An 18,143-nucleotide genomic window follows, 5' to 3' on the forward strand; every position below is an offset into this window, starting at 1 on the left:
AGGCGGGGAAAGAGAGCGCGAGGGTGTGATAAGGGCTTGCAGGGGAGGGACTTTCGGGTGCGGGGCGCGCTCGGGGGCGGAGCGCGCACGTGACCCCTGGGCACCTGACGCTGCGGGCTGCGGAGGAACATGGCGTTGTGGGCTTGTTCAGTTGTTCCCGCCCTCAGGCTTTGGGGCCTGGGAGGTGCGCGGCCCTGGACCCGCCGGCCTCGGTTTGTTCCGGGTGGCGGCGGCGGGGGTGGTGGCGGCGGGGGTGGCGGGCGGGGCCCAGGGCGGAGACTGATCCCCTCTGGCGAGCGGGGGAGTCAGGCTTACCCCTGCGTGGTCGGCGGGACGATTGGAGGACCTGAAAATGGCAGGTCCCTGCTCACGCGGCTCTGAAGGGTGTTCCGGAGACACCCATGGCATTGGTTTCTCGTTTCTTCCCGGGGTATTTTGGGCGTGTATAAGCAACATTACTTGTTCATTCTTGACATCCCGCCCCCTTTTTAGTTAGATTCTATTCTGTACCTGTCCTTTTTTACTTAACATGTCTTGGAGTTACTTCCATTCTAAACATAAATGTTTTCTGAGTCTTTTATACTAATCTGTAGAATTCCATTATATGGATGTTTCATACTTTAACCAGTATCTTGTTGAAATAGGTTCTAATCTTTAGTTATTACAGATAATACTGTGTTGAATAACCTTGTTTGTACCTCACTTTTTGGATAAATTTCTAGTAGTGGAACTCCTGCGTCTACTTTTTATTGCCCCACATAAAGGTCGTGCAGTTAATACTCCCACCAGCGTATGTTCATACCCCTACACAGGTTCATACACAATAATTGCACATTTTGAGTCCTTGTCTAGGAACTGAACCTACAAGTGGAAAAATCTTAAGGCCCATAGTTGCTAATCAGAGTAGTTAGGAAACTAACTTAAATGCCCACTAATGGTCAAGTGTTTACGTAAATAACGGTACGTTCATTTAATGCCTTCTTACACAACTACCAAAAATATCGAAGAGTTTAATAAAGAAATACCAAGGAGGAGTCTTTCTTTCATCCAAGAAACTTTTAATTGGACTCATTATCTACCAGACTGTTCTAGATGCGAGGATGGAGCAGGGGTCAGACAAACTGTTGCCTCCATGGAGCTTATTCCAGTTTCAGAATCTGCAGGCAGTTGTGTGTGTGGGGCATGGCTAAATAGTGACCTGGTCTACCAGGTGCTGATCAGGAGACCGCCATCATTCAGTAAATCCGGCTCCCACTCCTCCCACCCCGCTGCCCCCGCCATCAAGCAGAAGGCTTGAGGGTGCCTGTGCGGAGCAGTCCGTTTGCATAGGCTGTCTACACGTTGGAATTTGTGCCTTTCCAGTTTGTATTTTAGGGCTCTTATAAGAAATTGTCCTTTGTTTCCCTTTCCTAGTTAGCATCCATGCATGCCCCTCAGAGTACCCCTACTCCCAGTAGATCTCATTCCATGTAGCATAATATACTTTAAGTCATTCAGCATATTCTAGACATTCGGTAAAATTCTGCCATGTGTTTTTCAGTGACAGACGTTTTACTTATGTAGATGAGAAATACCCATCAAGTACCCTGAGTAATACCTTGCACCCAAGTAGGCACTCAACAATGGTAATGACTTCTACAACATGGGTATTTTTTCAACACCAGCAAGCAGCTCTCCACTTTTCCACAGACACCGACCGGGTGTCAAATTTAACTGAATTCTGGCTCTGTCAGCCTGGAGATAGCACCAGCTTCCACAGGTTAAGGGCTCAGTCCCACAAGACTGACACCACTTCAGCTGCCAATGCAGGTTCACCTGTCCTTCTGACGAACTGACTGCAAATCGGAGGTTCCCACGACCCCCTCCTCTGGCTGGATTCACTTGCTAGAGTGGCTCACAGAATTCAGGAAACCAGTTTACTTACTAGATCGCGGGTTTATTATAAGGGATATTAAAGGATATGAATGAACAGCCAGATGAAGAGACATGTATATAGGGCGAGGTTTGGAAGGGTTCTCAATACAGGAGCTTCTGTCCCTGTGGAGTTCAGGGCCTGGCACCTGGAAGTTTTCTGGTTCACCGACCTGGCAGCTCTCTGAACCCCCTCCTTTTGGGTTTCCATGGAGGCTCCAACCCTCTAATTGTGGTCGGTTCCCCTGGCAACAATATCCCCATCCTTAGGGGATTTCCAATAGTCACCTCATTAACATAAACTCAGTGTAGGTGTAAGAGGCTTGTTATGAATAACAAGACACCCATTTCACCTTCACGGCTCTGAAGTGATTTTAGGAACTGAGGCCAAAAGACCAAATATTGTAACAAAAGATGCTCCCATTGCTCTTAGGAAATTCAGAGGGTTCTGGGACAGAGACCAAAATATATATTTATTATAACTCACAGTATCGCAACTTCCCTCTCATTCCTTTTGTATTTCTCATAATAATTTGCATTTAGGAGGAGCTCAGTAAATGTTTGGGTGAGGACCTTAGGTGAATAGATGTTGTTGATGCTGTGTGCAGGGGGGCATTTAATAGCTGTAGTTGGAGCCAGAACCTTCTCTTTCCTTCCTAACCATCTGACTGGTTTTCATTGGAAAACCCCCTTTGGAGATTTCATTGACTTGCACTCAGAAGAGCTGCCTTGACAGGTGCTTTTATGCAAGTCTTTGATGCAGCAGAACTTTCTTCAGAATCTAGGGGCATCTCTGCAAGAGCCTGGGGAGGAGTGGGGAAGCATTGTTTTCCCTGCTGCATGTATTTCCTGTACTTGCTGCTGGGAGGTTTACAGCTATGGATTTTTTTCAGAAGACTGTAGGAATCGTCTCTGGCTCCCTTGCTTTTAGCTTCAGCAGCTGAGGCTCAGGGTGCTTGAGTGACTTGATGAGACAGGCGGTGAGCTAGGGCTCTGACGCTCCTTTTGGTGCCCTCGGCCCTGCCTTCCCTCGCCACGTTCGTCTTTCTCATTACACACCTTTCTGAGGTCTGTTCTTTGGAAAAGCAAGATGGTGCTTTGTGTGTCCGGAGAGGCACCACAAATGGACTGAGTGACCAGCAAGCCCCCGAGTGGCGCTGTCATTTACCCCAGAGCGGAGTGTGGGAGTGCAGGAAGGGAAGGGGTGCCAGGCACCCGAAAGGGAGGAGGGGGAGCCAGTACTGTCACCTTTCAGGGGCGGGCGAAGTGACTTCTCACTGGGTTCAGCAGTGGCTTCGTGAAGGAGGTGGCCTTGACTCTGGGAGACTGTGGACATGCTGAGGTGGGAAAAGGCCTTTTCAGGCAAAGGAGCTGGGTTTAGGGTGTACACAAGAACCAGGAAAGGAGGGGTCTGTGAGAGGGGTAGCGGGGTTGAGGCCATCACTGGGGCGGGGTGTGTTGTGCTAAGATGTTAGGGCGCTCTGGGGGGCAGAGGGCGTCCGGGAAAGCCTCACCAGCAGTGTGTAAGCAGGTGGGTCTGTGCAGATTTTGCAGGAACAAGAGAAAAACCAAAGACAGAGCAAACAAGGGAGTGAGTTGGGGTCACACTCCTGGCAGATAAGCTCTGGATTGTCCTGACCTGTATCTAAAGATGTGCTTTTAGGGTGCATATTTCTTGCTCGTATCACAAATGAGTAAAAGAAATACTCTGTTTCCTGTTTTTATGTCTGTATTCACTTTAGATTTATCAATCATTTGGGGAGGGTTGTCATTTCCGTTTGTTTAATCTCTTTTCCTGTCAGGGTGGAGGGGTCTACACCGAGGGCGATGTCCTGGAGGCGGGTCATCAGGCCCTCCTCCTGGAGGACGCGTGTGGTAGCTGCCAGCCCTTGGGGCGTGAGGAAGGTGCCCCGTGTGGTGGGGCTGGCCGTCTTGAACTCTGGGCGAGCTGCCAGAATGATACCAGGAGGTGATGAAGTTGTACAGCTCAGGCAGCTGCCAGATGAGAGCCCTGAGAGCAGATCAGTAAACCCAGAAGGCCTTCAGGCCCACACTCGGCTCCAGCCTGCGCGCCCCCAGTGGCTGCCGACTTGCTTCAGTGGGACGTTTTCCAGGTGCCGCTCCAGGCTCTATGCTGGCTGTGTTGCCCTTGTCTTCTTCCTGGTGCTTTCCTGCGTTTGGAGTCACTTACCGAGTCCTGATGCCTGTCCGAAGCCTGTGATTTGTTTATTGTGTGTCTTGCTCTCTTTTCTTGTGGAAGACCATCTCATACTCCTAACAGTTAAACTTGTTGTGAGTGTCTCAGCTCCTGGTTTCTGGAGATGACCCGAGAAGCCTTCTAGAGTCTTGCAGGGAGACCCCCGAGGTCCAGTATGCCCACTGCCTTGCCTGGGTTATGTGATTTGTCTGGCTGCCATGTACTATGAACAGCCTCCTGAATAGCTGCGAACGTTGAAGTCTCTGCAGCAGTTTGAATCCCTCACTGTTAGGATATGAATGTTCGTTTTTGGAATGGTCTCTTGAACCCACTTATCATCCTGGTAATATTTGGTGTAAGGTCGGAGACGTTTAACTTTCTTTAAATGTCACTGAGTATTTGTCACATCCCAGGTATGTTAGGGCGTATGGCTCTGCAGAGAGTGTCCCCCGAGACCCCGGCTCCAGCTTGAGCCTTCAGCGCTAGCTAGCCTTCGATAACAGGAACTGTGAAATGATACTTTCCTTATTTGCACAGTTCCCGCTAACCTGAAATACGTCTTGATTTCTGAGTTTGTATTTTATCCGTGATAAGAAAGGTGGTCGTTCGGGGGCAGCAGGGAGGTGTGTGGTCATTCTCAGTGGCGGGTCTGCGGGAGGGGGACACTGCTTGCTAGCATGGACTGGGTTCTCATCGGTTACCTGGCTGCTGTCCTTTTCCTGTCAGTATTGCAGGTGCAGGAAGGCCCATATCTTTTTCTGCCGGTGCCTCAAGTGTCTCTGGAAGTGGAGGCCACAGTCCGAAGTTTCTCCTGCAGGACGTTGCCGAGCTGATTAAAACCGGAGCCTGCCAGAGGGTGGTGGTCATGGTGGGGGCCGGCATCAGCACACCCAGCGGCGTCCCGGACTTCAGGTGCCCGTGCAGTCCCCGTGCCCCTCCCTGGCTGCCTGGGGCTCACTCCACTTCCCGGCTCTCTCCTGAAGGGCTCAGAGCCTCTTGCTTCTCTCTGCAGATCTCCAGGGACCGGCTACTACAGCAACCTCCAGCAGTACAAGATCCCCTACCCCGAGGCCATTTTTGAGCTCTCATTTTTCTTTCGCGATCCCAAGCCGTTTTTCACTTTTGCCAAGGAGCTGTACCCTGGGAACTATAGGCCTAATGCCACTCACTACTTCCTGCGACTGCTCCATGACAAGGGGCTGCTTCTGCGGCTGTACACACAGAACATCGACGGGCTTGAGAGAGGTGAGACCTCCGTCCCGTCTCACATCTTCTCGCTCTTGCAGGGAAGGCTCACGTGCCTGTTTCTAGGTAGGGCTGAGGCCTAGTGCTTATTCCCCATCCTTGTGACTGATTTTGAGCCAAAGAGTTTTGCCTTTGTCCCCCCAAAAAACTGTCCTCTGTGTGTTTAAGTATCACTGTTGGGACCTCATTGTGGACCCATTTTCCGGGCTGTGAGTTTGGGATAGAACTAAAGTTGACATTGGGAGCTTCTGAGCCGATGATTTCTTTTCTCTTTATATGTATATATTTTCAAATGTTGATTTATTTATTTATTTGGCTGCATCAGGTCTTAGTTGCGGCACGCAGGATCTTTGTTGCGGTGCGTGGGCTTCTCTCTAGTTGTGGCGCACGGGCTCCAGAGCACGTGGCCTCAGTAGTTGCGCTACACAGGCTCTCTAGTCGTGGCACGTGGGCTTAGTTGCCCCGCGGCATGTGGGATATTCGGTCCCCGACCAGGGATCAAACAACCCACGTCCTCTGCATTGGAAGGTGGATTCTTAACCACTGGACCACAAGTGAAGTCCCCTGATGATTTCTTTTTTAAAGTTTTCATTACGGGATTTTCTGAGCACACAAAAGTGAAGAGAAGAATGTAATGAATCCTCATGTTCTCGTCACCTCGTCCTGGCTGGTCCTGTTTAATCTGTGTCCTACCCCCACCTTCTCTCTCACCCCCAGCTATTATGAAGCAGATCCCTCTCGTCATAAATTTAATACATAAATCCAGCAATGGATATCTTTAGAGGAGAAAGACTTTTAAAACACAACCGTGATATCATTATCACACAAAGGAATCACTAATAATTCCTTAAGATCATCAGACTCAGCGTGTGGTGATTTCTTGACTGTCTTGGTGGTGGCCACAACCAGTGATTCATGGGTCATACTGTCATACTGACCTCTGGCCGTGCACCCTAGAGAAGCAGTTGCTGGGGCCTCTTCTTACGTGCAGTGACGCTGACAGGCAGCTCTCAGCAAGCCAGCAGCAGCTCAGCCAGGCTGTGGATGTGTTGTGATTTGAAAAATGGAGTTCTCTCGACTCCAGGAAAATGTTTCTTTGCTAGAAGGACTCTACAGCTTGGAACCACATAGGCAGCAGCGAATACCCCGTGGGGACAATCTCTCTCCTGGAGTTGCAGCAGGGCGGGCCTTGTGGGAAGGCGGGAGTGTGTGGCTGTGAGCCTCGGCGTATGTACAGTGAGGACAGTGGGAAACCACTGCAGCTAGGACCAGGTCTGTGTACCCACAGCCTTCCAAAGCTGGTGGTGATAACAAAAACTTCATGATAAGTTACCTTTTGTCTGTTTTTCTACAGGTTTTTGGACATGTATTTATAGTATTTTCTCACTTTTACTCAGTGTGTGTAGCATAGAAAATGTCTTTCTTAGTATTGGGTGTAATTTTATCTGGACTTAATCAAATGTTTTTTCCACTGTGTTTTCACAGGCTTTGTTTTACCTGTGATTCGGCTCCATGTTGGAGCCTCACCCCTGAGCTTATTCTGATCAGTGGGGTTTCGTTTGTAGGTGACAGAGGCGGGGACATCAGGCTTTCAAGTCACACCAAGGGCTGTGACTCCTGGAGGACCTGCTGAGCCCAGAGGTTACACTAAGGGGCTTGCGCCCAAGCTGGGGGCAGCAGCACTTAGCTTTGGTTTGAATTTCAGCGTCTGGCATCCCTGCCTCAAAGCTCGTTGAAGCTCACGGATCCTTTGCCTCTGCCACCTGCACCGTCTGCCGAAGACCCTTCCCAGGGGAGGACTTTTGGGTGAGTTGTCACACTGACAGTTCTGTCCCTTCTGCCTTTCTCACTGGGAGTAAGCTGGAGAAGTGGTGTTTCATAAGCATCATGTCGGTAGGACAACAGAACAGTAATACTATGAAAATGTTTTCATTTTTAAATTAGAAAAGTAATATGTACTTGTAAAAAATTAAGGCAATACGAACAACAAGGATTTACCGTAGCATAGGGAACGTACATTCAATAGCTTTAATAACCTATAAGGGAAAAGAATAAAAAAAGAATATGTATACATACATATATATATATACATGTATAACCGAATCACTTTGCTGTACACCTGAAACTAACACAATATTGTAAACCAACTGTACTTCAATTTTTTAAAAATGTGCAAGTCCTAACTCCCAGTACCTGTAAATATAAACTTATTGGGCCATAGGCTCTTTGCAGATTTTAAAAAAAAATAAGGCAATAGAGAAATATGTAGGGAAAAATGAATCTGCTTTCATCCAGTTCCTGTAGCCCGCTTTTAACAGTTTGGTGTATGATGTTCCAGGCCTTAAAAAAAGAAAAATATGTATATACAAACATACATGCACATTTCTGGGTACTTACACCCACACACAGTTACAATTTTTTTTCATTAATGGGATCATTAAGATTAATGTTGTGCAACATGCTTTGTCACTGAGCAAAATTTCATGGATATTTTGTGTCAATAACTACAGCTCTACTTACTGTTTTTAGTAACTATAGAGCATTCCGTTTAGCAATTCACCTGTTGTGGGATATTTTATGATGTTTGTGATTTTTTACTATTAAAAATAATACAGTAACGATACCCATGTTTACACCTCTGTGTACTTCTGGGAATATTTGGGAATAGAATGGTTTTTTTTTTTTTAAATTTTGTTGAAGTATAATTCCTTTACAATGTTGTGTTTAATTTCTGCTGTACAGCAGAGTGACCAGTTATACATATATATATTCTTTTTCATATTCTTTTCCATTATGGTTTATCACAGGATATTGAATATAGTTCCCTGTGCTATACTGTAGGCCCTTGTAGTTTATCCATCCTATATATAATAGTTTGCATTTGCTAATCCCACACTCCCAGTCCATCCCTCCCACACCTCCCTACCCCTTGGCAACCACAAGTCTGTTCTCTATGTCTGTGAGTCTGTTTCTGTTTCGTAGATATGTTCATTTGTGTGGTATTTTAGATTCCACGTATAAGTGATATCCTGTGATATTTGTCTTTCTCTTTCTGACTTACTTTGCTTAGTATGATCATCTCTAGGTCTATCCATGTGGCTGCAAATGGCATTATTTCAGTCTTTTAAATGGCTGAGTAACATTCCATTGTATATATCTATATACACCACATCTTCTTTATCCTAGAATGGGTTTTTTTTAAACATTTTAATTTTATTTTATTTATTTATTTTTAAAAATTATTTATTTATTTATTTATTTGGCTGCGTCGGGTCTTAGCTGTGGCACGCGGGCTCTTTATTGTGGCATGGGAGCGTCTCTCTAGTTGTGGTGTGTGGGCTCTAGAGTGCGCGGGCTCAGTAGTTGTGGCACGCAGGCATGTGGGATCTTAGTTCCCCAAACAGGGATCAAACCCACATCCCCTGCATTGGAAGGTGGATTGTTTTTGGTGGGGGCATATAGTTGTTTTACAGTGTTGTGTTAGTTTCTACTGTACAGCAAAGTGGAGTTCCCTGTGCTATACAGCAGGTTCTCGTTAGTTATCTATTTTATCCACATCAGTGTATACATGTCAATCCCAGTCTCCCAATTCATCCCACCACCACCACCACCTCTGCCTTGGTGTCCATACGTTTGTTCTCTACGTCTGTGTCTCTATTTCTGCCTTGCAAACTGGTTCATCTGTACCATTTTTCTAGGTTCCACATATATGCGTTAACATATGATATTTGTTTTTCTTTTTCTGACTTCCTTCACTCTGTATGACAGTCTCTAAGTCCATCCACATCTCTACAAATGACCCAATTTCGTTCCTTTTTACGGCTGAGTAATATTGCATTGTATATATGTACCACATCTTCTTTATCCATTTGTCTGTTGATGGACATTTAGGTTGCTTCCATGTCCTGGCTATTGTAAATAGTGCTGCAGTGAACATTGGGGTACACATATTTTTTTGAATTATGGTTTTCTCTGGGTATATGCCCAGTAGTGGGATTGCTGGGTCATATGGTAGTTCTATTTTTAGTTTTTTAAGGAACCTCCATACTGTTCTCCATAGTGGCTGTATCAATTTACATTCCCACCAACAGTGCAAGAGGGTTCCCTTTTCTCCACACCTTCTCCATCATTTATTGTTTGTAGATTTTTTGATGATGGCTATTCTGACTGGTGTGAGGTGATACCTCCTTGTAGTTTTGATTTGCGTTTCTCTCATAATTAGTGATGTTGAGCATCTTTTCATGTGCCTCTTGGCCATCTGTATGTCTTCTTTGGAGAAATATATATTTAGGTCAGGTCTTCCGCCCATTTTTGGATTGGGTTGTTTGTTTTTTTGATATTGAGTTGCATGAGCTCTTTGTATATTTTGGAGATTAATCCTTTGTCTGTTGATTTGTTTGCAAATATTCTCTCCCATTCTGAGGCTTGTCTTTTCGTCTTGTTTATGGTTTCCTTTGCTGTGCAAAAGCTTTTAAGTTTCATTAGGTCCCATTTGTTTATTTTTGTTTTTGTTTCCATTATTCTAGGAGGTGGGTCAAAAAAGATCTTGCTGTGATTTATGTCAAAGAGTGTTCTGCCTATGTTTTCCGCTAAGAGTTTTATAGTGTCCAGTCTTACATTTAGGTCTTTAATCCATTTTGAGTTTATTTTTGTGTATGGTGTTAGGGAGTGTTCTAATTTCATTCTTTTACGTGTAGCTGTCCAGTTTTCCCAGCACTACTTATTGAAGAGACTGTCTTTTCTCCGTTGTATATTCTTGTGGAAGGTGGATTCTTAACCACTGGACCACTGGGGAAGTCCCTAGAATGGGTTTTTTTTTTTTTAAATTTATTTATGGCTGTGTTGGGTCTTCGCCTCTGTGCGGGGGCTCTCTCCAGCCACGGCAAGCGGGGGCCACTCTTCATTGTGGTGCGCGGGCCTCTCATTATCGCGGCCTCCCTTGTTGCGGAGCACAGGCTCCAGACGCGCAGGCTCAGTAATTGTGGCTCACGGGCCTAGTTGCTCTGCGGCATGTGGGATCCTCCCAGACCAGGGCTCGAACCCGTGTCCCCTGCATTGGCAGGCAGACTCTCAGCCACTGCGCCACCAGGGAAGCCCTAGAATGGGTTTTTTAAAGTAGAGTAAGATAGAGTGGAAAATCTTAAATAAAGATGAAATTCTGAAATATCGACGTGGCAGAGGATCCTGTCTTTTATTTTTTATTGAGGTGAAATTCACATAACATAAAATTAACCATTTTAAAGTGTACAGTTTATTGGTATTTAGTACATTCACTGTGTTGTGCAACTGCCATCTCTATCTAATTCCAAAATATTTTCGTCACCCCAAAGGAAAACCCTGTATCCACTAATCAGTCAACCCTATTCCCTTCCTGCCCCCAACCCTTAGCAACCACTGATTTTAAAAAAAATTCTATTGGAGTGTAGTTGATTTACAGTGTTGTGTTAGTTTCAGGTGTACAGCAAAGTGATTCAGTTATACATATACATATATTCATTCTTTTTCAGATTCTTTTCCCATATAGGTTATTACAGAATATTGAGTAGAGTTCCCTGTGCTATACAGTAGGTCCTTGTTGGTATATAGTAGTGTGTATATGTTAATCCCAGGCTCCTAATTTATCCCTCCCTACCATGTTTCCCCTTTGGTAACCATAAGTTTGTTTTTGAAATCTGTGAGTCTGTTTCTGTTTTGTAAATAAGTTCGTTTGTATCATTAAAAAAAAATTAGATTCCACATATGAGTGATATCATATATATGTCTTTCTCTGTCTGACTTCCTTCACTTAGTATGGTAATCTCTAGGTCCATCCATGTTGCTGCAAATGGCATTATTTTGTTATTTTTTATGGCTGAGTAATATTCCATTGTGTATATGTACCACATCTTCTTTATCCATTCCCCTGCTGATGGACATTTAGGTTGGCAATCACGGATCTTTTTGTTGTCTCCATAGTTTTGCCCTTTCCAGAATGTCACAGAGCTGGAATCATACAATATGCAGCCTTTTCTCACTGGCTTCTTTCACTTAACATTATGTATTTAAGGTTCCTCCATGTCTTTTCATGGCCTGATAAGCACTTTCTTTTTTTTTTTTTAGGCTAATATTCCATTTGCTGGATGTAACACAGTTTGTTTATCCATTCACCTACTAAAGGACATCTTGATTGCTTCCAAGTTTTGGCAATTATGAATAAAGTTGCTCTAAACATCCATGTGCAGGTTTTTATGTGGACATAAGTTCTCAGTTCCTTTGGGTAAATACCAAGGAGCGTGATTGCTGAATCCTATGGTAAGACTATGTTTAGTTTGTTCTTCCAGAGCGGCTGCCCCCTTTTGCATTCCCAGCAGCAGTGAATGTGAGTTCCTGTTGCTCCACATCCTCATAAGCACTTGGTGTTGTCAGTGTTCTGATTTTGGCTGTTCTTAATAGGTGTGGAGTGGAATATCATTGTTTAATTTGCAATTTCCTAGTGACATATGATGTTGAACTTGTTTCATATGCTCATTTACCATCTGTATATCTTCTTTGGTGAGGTCTTGGGCTCATTTTTTAACTGGGTTGCCCATTTTCTTATTGTTGAATTTTAAGAATTCTTTGTGCATTTTGGATAACCCTTCTTTATGAGATGTGTCTTTTGCATGTTTTCTCCCAGTCTGTGACTTGTCATCTCATCCTCTTGACATTGTCTTTCACAGGGGAGAAGTTTTTAATTTTAATGAAGCCTGACTTACCATATTTATCTTTCATCGATCATCTTTTTCCAGATTGTGTTGGCTATTCTGAGTCTTTTGCTTTCCATATCAACTTTAGAATCAGTCTGTTGCTATCTATTCTCTGCATATTTTAAAAAACTTTTCTCTTTGGAGTTTTGCACTTTACTATGGTATGTCTCCATATGGATTTCCTTTTATTTATTCTGCTTAAAAATTGTAGCGCTTTCTGAATCTGAGGTTTGATATCTTTCATTTTTGCTGAAAAATCCTCAGTCATGATCCCTTCAGACAGTGACTGCCCCACCGTGTCCTGTCCTCTCTCTGTGGACCTTGGGTTAAACATCTCTGAGACTGGTTCACACTGTCCGCAGCCCTTGGCGGCTCTTCTCTGCATCCCATCTTGCTCCTCTTTGTGCTGCATTCTGAGTTTTTCTCCTGATCTACTTTCCAGTTTATCGATATTCTATTCTGTCATAGAGGATAAAGCCCTTCCACTGAGCTTTAATTTTCGATACTCTACTTTTTATTACTGGAAGTTCTATCTGGTTCTTTTTCAAATCCACGACATTATTTTGTATAGCTTTCTATCTCCAATAGATATTTCAAGCCTGTCTTTTAAAAAATTTACACATACTAGAGTTTTTAATCTGTATCTGCTAATATCTGAAGTCCTTGACTAGTCCATTTCTTTTGTCTGTTGTTTCTGCTGGTCCTTACTGGGTTCAGCCTGCAAAAACAAATCCCAGTAGCTGTAAAGGTTTATCTTAGAAGCCAGGTGTCTTTTTCCTTAGTTTCCTCCTCTAATGTCTAGCCCAAGCATGAATCCAAGTGTAGCAGGATATAATAATAGCTTACATCTGCTTCACCTTGGCCTGCAAGGAGGAGGTCTGTGGAAAATGTTGTGACTCATAACTCCAGCCAGTGAGTTGAAGCCGACCTGAATGTCTTCAGGGCTAAGGTGATGATGTCAGGATCACTTCAGCTAAAATCAGGGACAAATTTATACTGTCATTTTCATTGGATAATGCCTGTTGTAGGCCAAATGCCTACAGAGTACTTCTGAGGACTATATAATCAGTACAGTTGACCTTTGAACACGGGTTTGAACTGTGTGGGTCCACTCATATGTGGATTTTTTTTCAATAAATGTGTACTCCAGGACTACTTGATCCATGGTTGGTTGAATCACAGATGCGGAACCACAGATACCGAGGAACCATCTGTACACAGGGCTGACTCTAAGTTCTGTATAGATTTTCAGTTGTGCGGAGGGTTGGTGCCCCTGACCCCTGTGTTCCAAGGTCAGCTGTGTTTCCTCAGCACCCGCATATCTCTGATAAGCACCCCAGGTGCAGAGCGTAGTGTTCAATGTGTTGGATATCGTATGGTGTCCAGGATCTGCTTTCAAATGCTGCAACCTCCCCAAATTCTGGGGTGCTATGTGAAACTGGCGGAGTGTCAATAATTGCTGAAGCTGGGTTCATTATATACAGGGGGCTTCACTGTACTACTGTCTCAGCTGTGGAATGTTTGACAGTTTCTCAATAAGAAGTTGTTTTTGCCTTTTCCTTTTGAAGTGTGTTGTGACAGCTTCCTTGGGCCCACTTTCTCTCTGTGTCACCCCAGGCCGACGTGATGGTGGACAGGGTCCCACGCTGCCCGGTCTGCACTGGCGTCGTGAAGCCCGACATCGTGTTCTTTGGGGAGATGCTGCCCCACAGGTTCCTGCTGCATCTGGCTGACCTCCCCGCGGCGGACCTGCTGCTCATCCTTGGGACCTCTCTGGAGGTTTGTCAGCAGGCCTTGTGGTGCACAGACGTGGCGAGGAGGCTGGCGGGACGAGGCAGAGGAGGTGGGGCTGGTGGGACAGACACTCTGGGGCCACACCTTTGGAAGATGGGTGGATTCAGCATGCGAGGAGGCAGAGGTGTTCCAGGCCTAGCGTGGGGAGCAGGGAAACGCTCAGTGTTGGGGTGTCCAGAGTGCAGGCGGGCACGGTGCGCAAGGGGAGGTGTGCAGAGGGCAGGCGGGCACGGTGCGCAAGGGGAGGTGTCCAGAGTGCAGGCGGGCACGATGCGCAAGGGGAGGTGTGCAGAGTGCAGGCGGGCACGGTGCGCAAGGGGAGGTGTCCAGAGGGCAGGCGGGCACGGTGCGCAAGGGGAGGTGTCCAGAGTGCAGGCGGGCACGGTGCGCAAGGGGAGGTGTCCAGAGTGCAGGCGGGCACGATGCGCAAGGGGAGGTGTGCAGAGGGCAGGCGGGCACGGTGCGCAAGGGGAGGTGTCCAGAGGGCAGGCGGGCACGGTGCGCAAGGGGAGGTGTCCAGAGGGCAGGCGGGCACGGTGCGCAAGGGGAGGTGTGCAGAGGGCAGGCGGGCACGGTGCGCAAGGGGAGGTGTGCAGAGGGCAGGCGGGCACGGTGCGCAAGGGGAGGTGTCCAGAGGGCAGGCGGGCACGGTGCGCAAGGGGAGGTGTCCAGAGGGCAGGTGGGCACGGTGCGCAAGGGGAGGTGTCCAGAGGGCAGGCGGGCACGATGAGCAAGGGGAAGGCGTGTGGGAGACGTGAGGCGGGAGCAGGTCTCCCAGATCGTATCACCGAGACCGACCTTGTGTAGAAGCAGTGAAACCAGGGATGTAGCTGGTCGTCCTCGGGGTCAGAGAGACCTGGGGACGGGCTGAAGTGAGCAGATGTCCAGGAGGCTGAGCAGTCAGACTGCGGGGCCGCGAGAGGCGGCAGGGAGGGAACGGCTGGACTCGGGGGCTGGCGTCACTTTGCGGACCGAAGAGAGAGGCGTCTGCCTCTTCGTGGGGTCAGGGCCTTTGCTGGGGAGGAGGAATCTGGATCAGGGATGCGGAGTTCAGTCCTGCACACGTGTGGTTGAGGTGCCTGGGAGATGTGTCTGGATTTGCAGCTCAGGAGACTTCTAAAGGACGTGATGAGACCCTGAAATGGGCTGTGCCTGATTGGATGCAGGCACCAAGGGGCAGCGGGGCCAGAAAGACCTGTGCCTGGGGCCCCAGCCAGTCAGGGGCCCAGAGCTGTGTGTTTTTTCAGTGAACCTGCCTGCTGTGTGCCAGGCCCTGCTGCAGTGTGTGTGTGAGGAACCCCTCAGTGGTGGTCCCTCTGTGAGGCGCCGGGCCCTTGCTCTCAGGGAGCGAGACCAGATAGATGAGCTGTCATGTCACTGGTGAGTGTGGATGAGGAGGGCAGGGAAGATGGTGTGCATGAACTTTAGCAGGGAGGCCCACAGGACCCAGGAGATGTCGGAAGAGAAAGGGGACGTGGATGAGAGGGAGGCTGGGGTCGGGGGGAACAAGGGCATCGAGACCCAGCGGTGGGAGCGCTACTGAAGAAATGACACGGATGCTGGGCTTTCTCCGTATCCGAGGTCTCACTGTCAGTCTGTGCTGTCCCTCCAGGGCTGCAGGGGCTGTGGCAGAGCGGTCCTGAGGCCTGGGGAGGGCGGGCGCTGCGCTCCTCACGTTTGGGCAATTTTTCAGGTGGAACCTTTCGCCAGCTTGTCTGAGGCCGTGCGGAGCTCGGTGCCCCGATTGCTCATCAACCGGGACTTGGTGGGGTCCTTGGCTAGGCATCCTCGGGGCAGGGATGTGGTCCAGCTGGGGGACGTGGTTCACGGTGTGACGAGGCTGGTGGAGCTTCTGGGCTGGACGGAGGAGATGCGGGACCTCATCCAGCGGGAAACTGGAAAGGTAGGGGCCGCTGAGAGTCACGGGAGGGGCCATCTCTTCTGCTCTGGGGTCTGGTCAACCTGGAGTGGCGCCCTCTTTGGCTAAAACAGTAACAGTAATAGGTAATATTGCTGTTAATCCTGTACCAGGCACTGTTTGGCGCCACCTGTGTGCTTATGAATCGGGTGCTGTGATTCTTAATACCTCTGTTTAGAGATGAAGAAACTGATGCTTCGTGCCTGCTGAGGGGCAGAGTGGAGATGAGGGTCTAGGCAGACAGGGCTGTCGTTCTGCAGTCGTCACACTTCAGCTGTCTTCGTACCCTAAACTAAAGGAGACTCCAGGATAAGATGTGATTCTGAAGTTCTCTGAACCTGTGTGGGATGATGCTTTTAGGAGATAATCGGCGTGAGAGGAGTTGACGTATCATCTGCTGAGTGTAGAAAGTCAGAGAGCCTTGCTCTCTCTAGATGTCAAGCCTCCTATAAACAAGTGAAGTTACAGAAAATGCAGTTTCCCACGAGAATCAGTTAGCATGTGTAGCCTTGATGTGAGGGGTTATTTTCTACAGGGGGCAGCATTAAGCATTTGAAGTCCAGCTGTCTCAGAGGATTATTTATGATTACAGCCAGGTATAACACTGCTGAAAGTGGACTTCACCAGAATGCTGTAATTTATGTTCTTGCTGTCTTGGGAAACCTCTCCACCCTTTGGCCGTGACTGCTTCAGGACTCAGGGCCATGAGTCAGCCCTTTCCTCTCACCTCCACTGGCAAAAGCCCCCAGCCTCTGGCTACAGCCTGATTTCTTACCAATCTGAACCAAAGCAAGAAGAATATGAGGCTTTTTAAAGATATAAGACTTTGCAGTTATATTGTTTTCATGATATTAGACATCATTGCCTTTGAATCCAGAGTTTGGCTCTTAGGGATAAGATGTAGGACGGTGCTGTTTCTCATCTCATTATATGGAGGAAATAAAGACCATCAAATGTTAAAGTCACGTTGCTGGGTCACTTAGTGGAAGCAGAGTCCGGCTAACACGGATGCTTACACTTTACACCTCGAGAGGAACCGTAGCCCATGCCTTGCTCACAGGGGAGTAGAGATCTTGGTCAGATCCGCCTGGCAGCTTACACAGGAGCCTTTCTGTGGCTGACTTCCTGCTTCCATATAACAGCAAGACAAAGTCAAGTAGCCTCTGTGGACTTTTGGAATTATAGTCCTATAGGATTTGACCTGTGCTATTTTCTAGTTCCACAGAAATTTGTGTAAAGTTATGATTTTAGGGGTTTACTTATTTTAAAAGAGTTGCTGTCCAAGAATAAACACTAAGGGATGAGCTGAAGTCTGGGTTGGATTACTCTCCCAAGCAGTGAGTGTACTTGAGTACATCTGGACTGGTCACTTGAGCGAGGCCCTCCATTTAGCCACCCAGTTTTGCCCAGCCCTGCTGGCGTCGTCTTAACTTGGCTGAACAGCAGCATTTGCAGACAGAAAAGCTTCCGTTTTAGGAAATAATTCAATTCCAGGCCCTGAGATGTGCCCAGGTATGTTTTCAGATAACCAGTTTCCTCTCTCCTTTGTGTTCCAGACTGATGGTTGGGACAAATTAGGAGAGTGAGGGCTGCTCCTCACACCAGAAATGGCTATACGGGAGTCACTGCCCATTTCTGATGAGCCCTCTGCCTGAAGAACAGCTCGGGCACGTTTACAAATTTTGGCTGAACCAGGACATGCGACCTGAGGCTGCCCCTGGAGTGTTTTCCCAGGTCATGAGAGTCTGTGCACTCAGGGCCACCCCAGCCACAGATGTGCAGGAGCTGCCTGGCCTGACTTTTTGCTGAAGCTCTTAATGCCACAAGCGTTCTTCTGATGGTGAACCTCTTGAACTCAGACAACCTGGAACCCCAGACTGGACTCCATCTGAAGGCCAGGTTCAGCATCTGTCCACTTGGGTCGAGCAGCCCCAGTCACACCCCAAGTGTGGGCCTGGGTCCCAGGTAATGCACTAGGGTTTTCTAGCATGTTGGCCTCTTTAGTAGGTTTATTTGGAGAGATTGTCCTTCATTTCTGGCATGAAGTAAACTGTAATAGAGAAACTGGGCATCCCTTCATTTTTGTCTCCTAAAAGGGAAGATGAACGTGGAAAGGGGAGCTTGGGAGTCTGTGGGTGTCTTTCCTCTACTGAAACAACCCGAGGACTGAGAACATTTGTCCCTGATTCATCTCGGAGATGGGCATAGTGCCCTCTTCCAGCTCAGGTCCACGGGACCTTCAAAGCACCCAGCACCCCTCATGAAGGTCATCCCATCCTGTTCACTCAACCCCGATGCTTTTCACATCAACCCCTAGAAACTCCTCATCTGTTCCAGACCATTCCAGCAGCTT

General features: G+C 47.4%; 1 protein-coding gene across 3 annotated transcripts; it reads left to right on the forward strand.

Moving 5' to 3' along the window:
* Positions 1-88: 88 nt before the first annotated feature.
* SIRT3 (sirtuin 3) lies at positions 89-17,854 on the forward strand. 3 transcript variants are annotated; one of them, XM_036862580.1, is made up of 7 exons: positions 89-212; positions 4,835-5,020; positions 5,121-5,353; positions 7,059-7,159; positions 13,696-13,857; positions 15,566-15,775; positions 17,347-17,854. In XM_036862580.1, exons 1-7 carry the CDS (start codon positions 130-132, stop codon positions 17,374-17,376), a joined length of 1,005 nt encoding a protein of 334 aa, XP_036718475.1. In that variant the 5' UTR covers positions 89-129; the 3' UTR covers positions 17,377-17,854. The 3 variants fall into 3 exon arrangements, with proteins under 3 accessions (XP_036718475.1, XP_036718476.1, XP_036718477.1); XM_036862582.1 differs by lacking the exon at positions 89-212 and adding an exon at positions 3,561-3,575 and having other exon boundaries at positions 17,347-17,852; XM_036862581.1 differs by lacking the exon at positions 15,566-15,775 and having other exon boundaries at positions 17,347-17,852.
* Positions 17,855-18,143: the final 289 nt, after the last annotated feature.

Source organism: Balaenoptera musculus, chromosome 8 (assembly GCF_009873245.2).
Source record: "Balaenoptera musculus isolate JJ_BM4_2016_0621 chromosome 8, mBalMus1.pri.v3, whole genome shotgun sequence".
Classification (NCBI taxonomy): domain Eukaryota; kingdom Metazoa; phylum Chordata; class Mammalia; order Artiodactyla; family Balaenopteridae; genus Balaenoptera; species Balaenoptera musculus.

What these genes read in the sequence shown, in the direction of transcription:
- SIRT3 (XM_036862580.1), top strand. Translation starts at nt 130, where the DNA reads ATGGCGTTGTGGGCTTGTTCAGTTGTTCCCGCCCTCAGGCTTTGGGGC. An exon ending in CATCGACGGGCTTGAGAGAG is followed by an intron (nt 5,354 to 7,058) that starts GTGAGACCTCCG and finishes TTTGAATTTCAG; the next exon opens with CGTCTGGCATCCCTGCCTCA. An exon ending in TCCCAGGGGAGGACTTTTGG is followed by an intron (nt 7,160 to 13,695) that starts GTGAGTTGTCAC and finishes GTGTCACCCCAG; the next exon opens with GCCGACGTGATGGTGGACAG.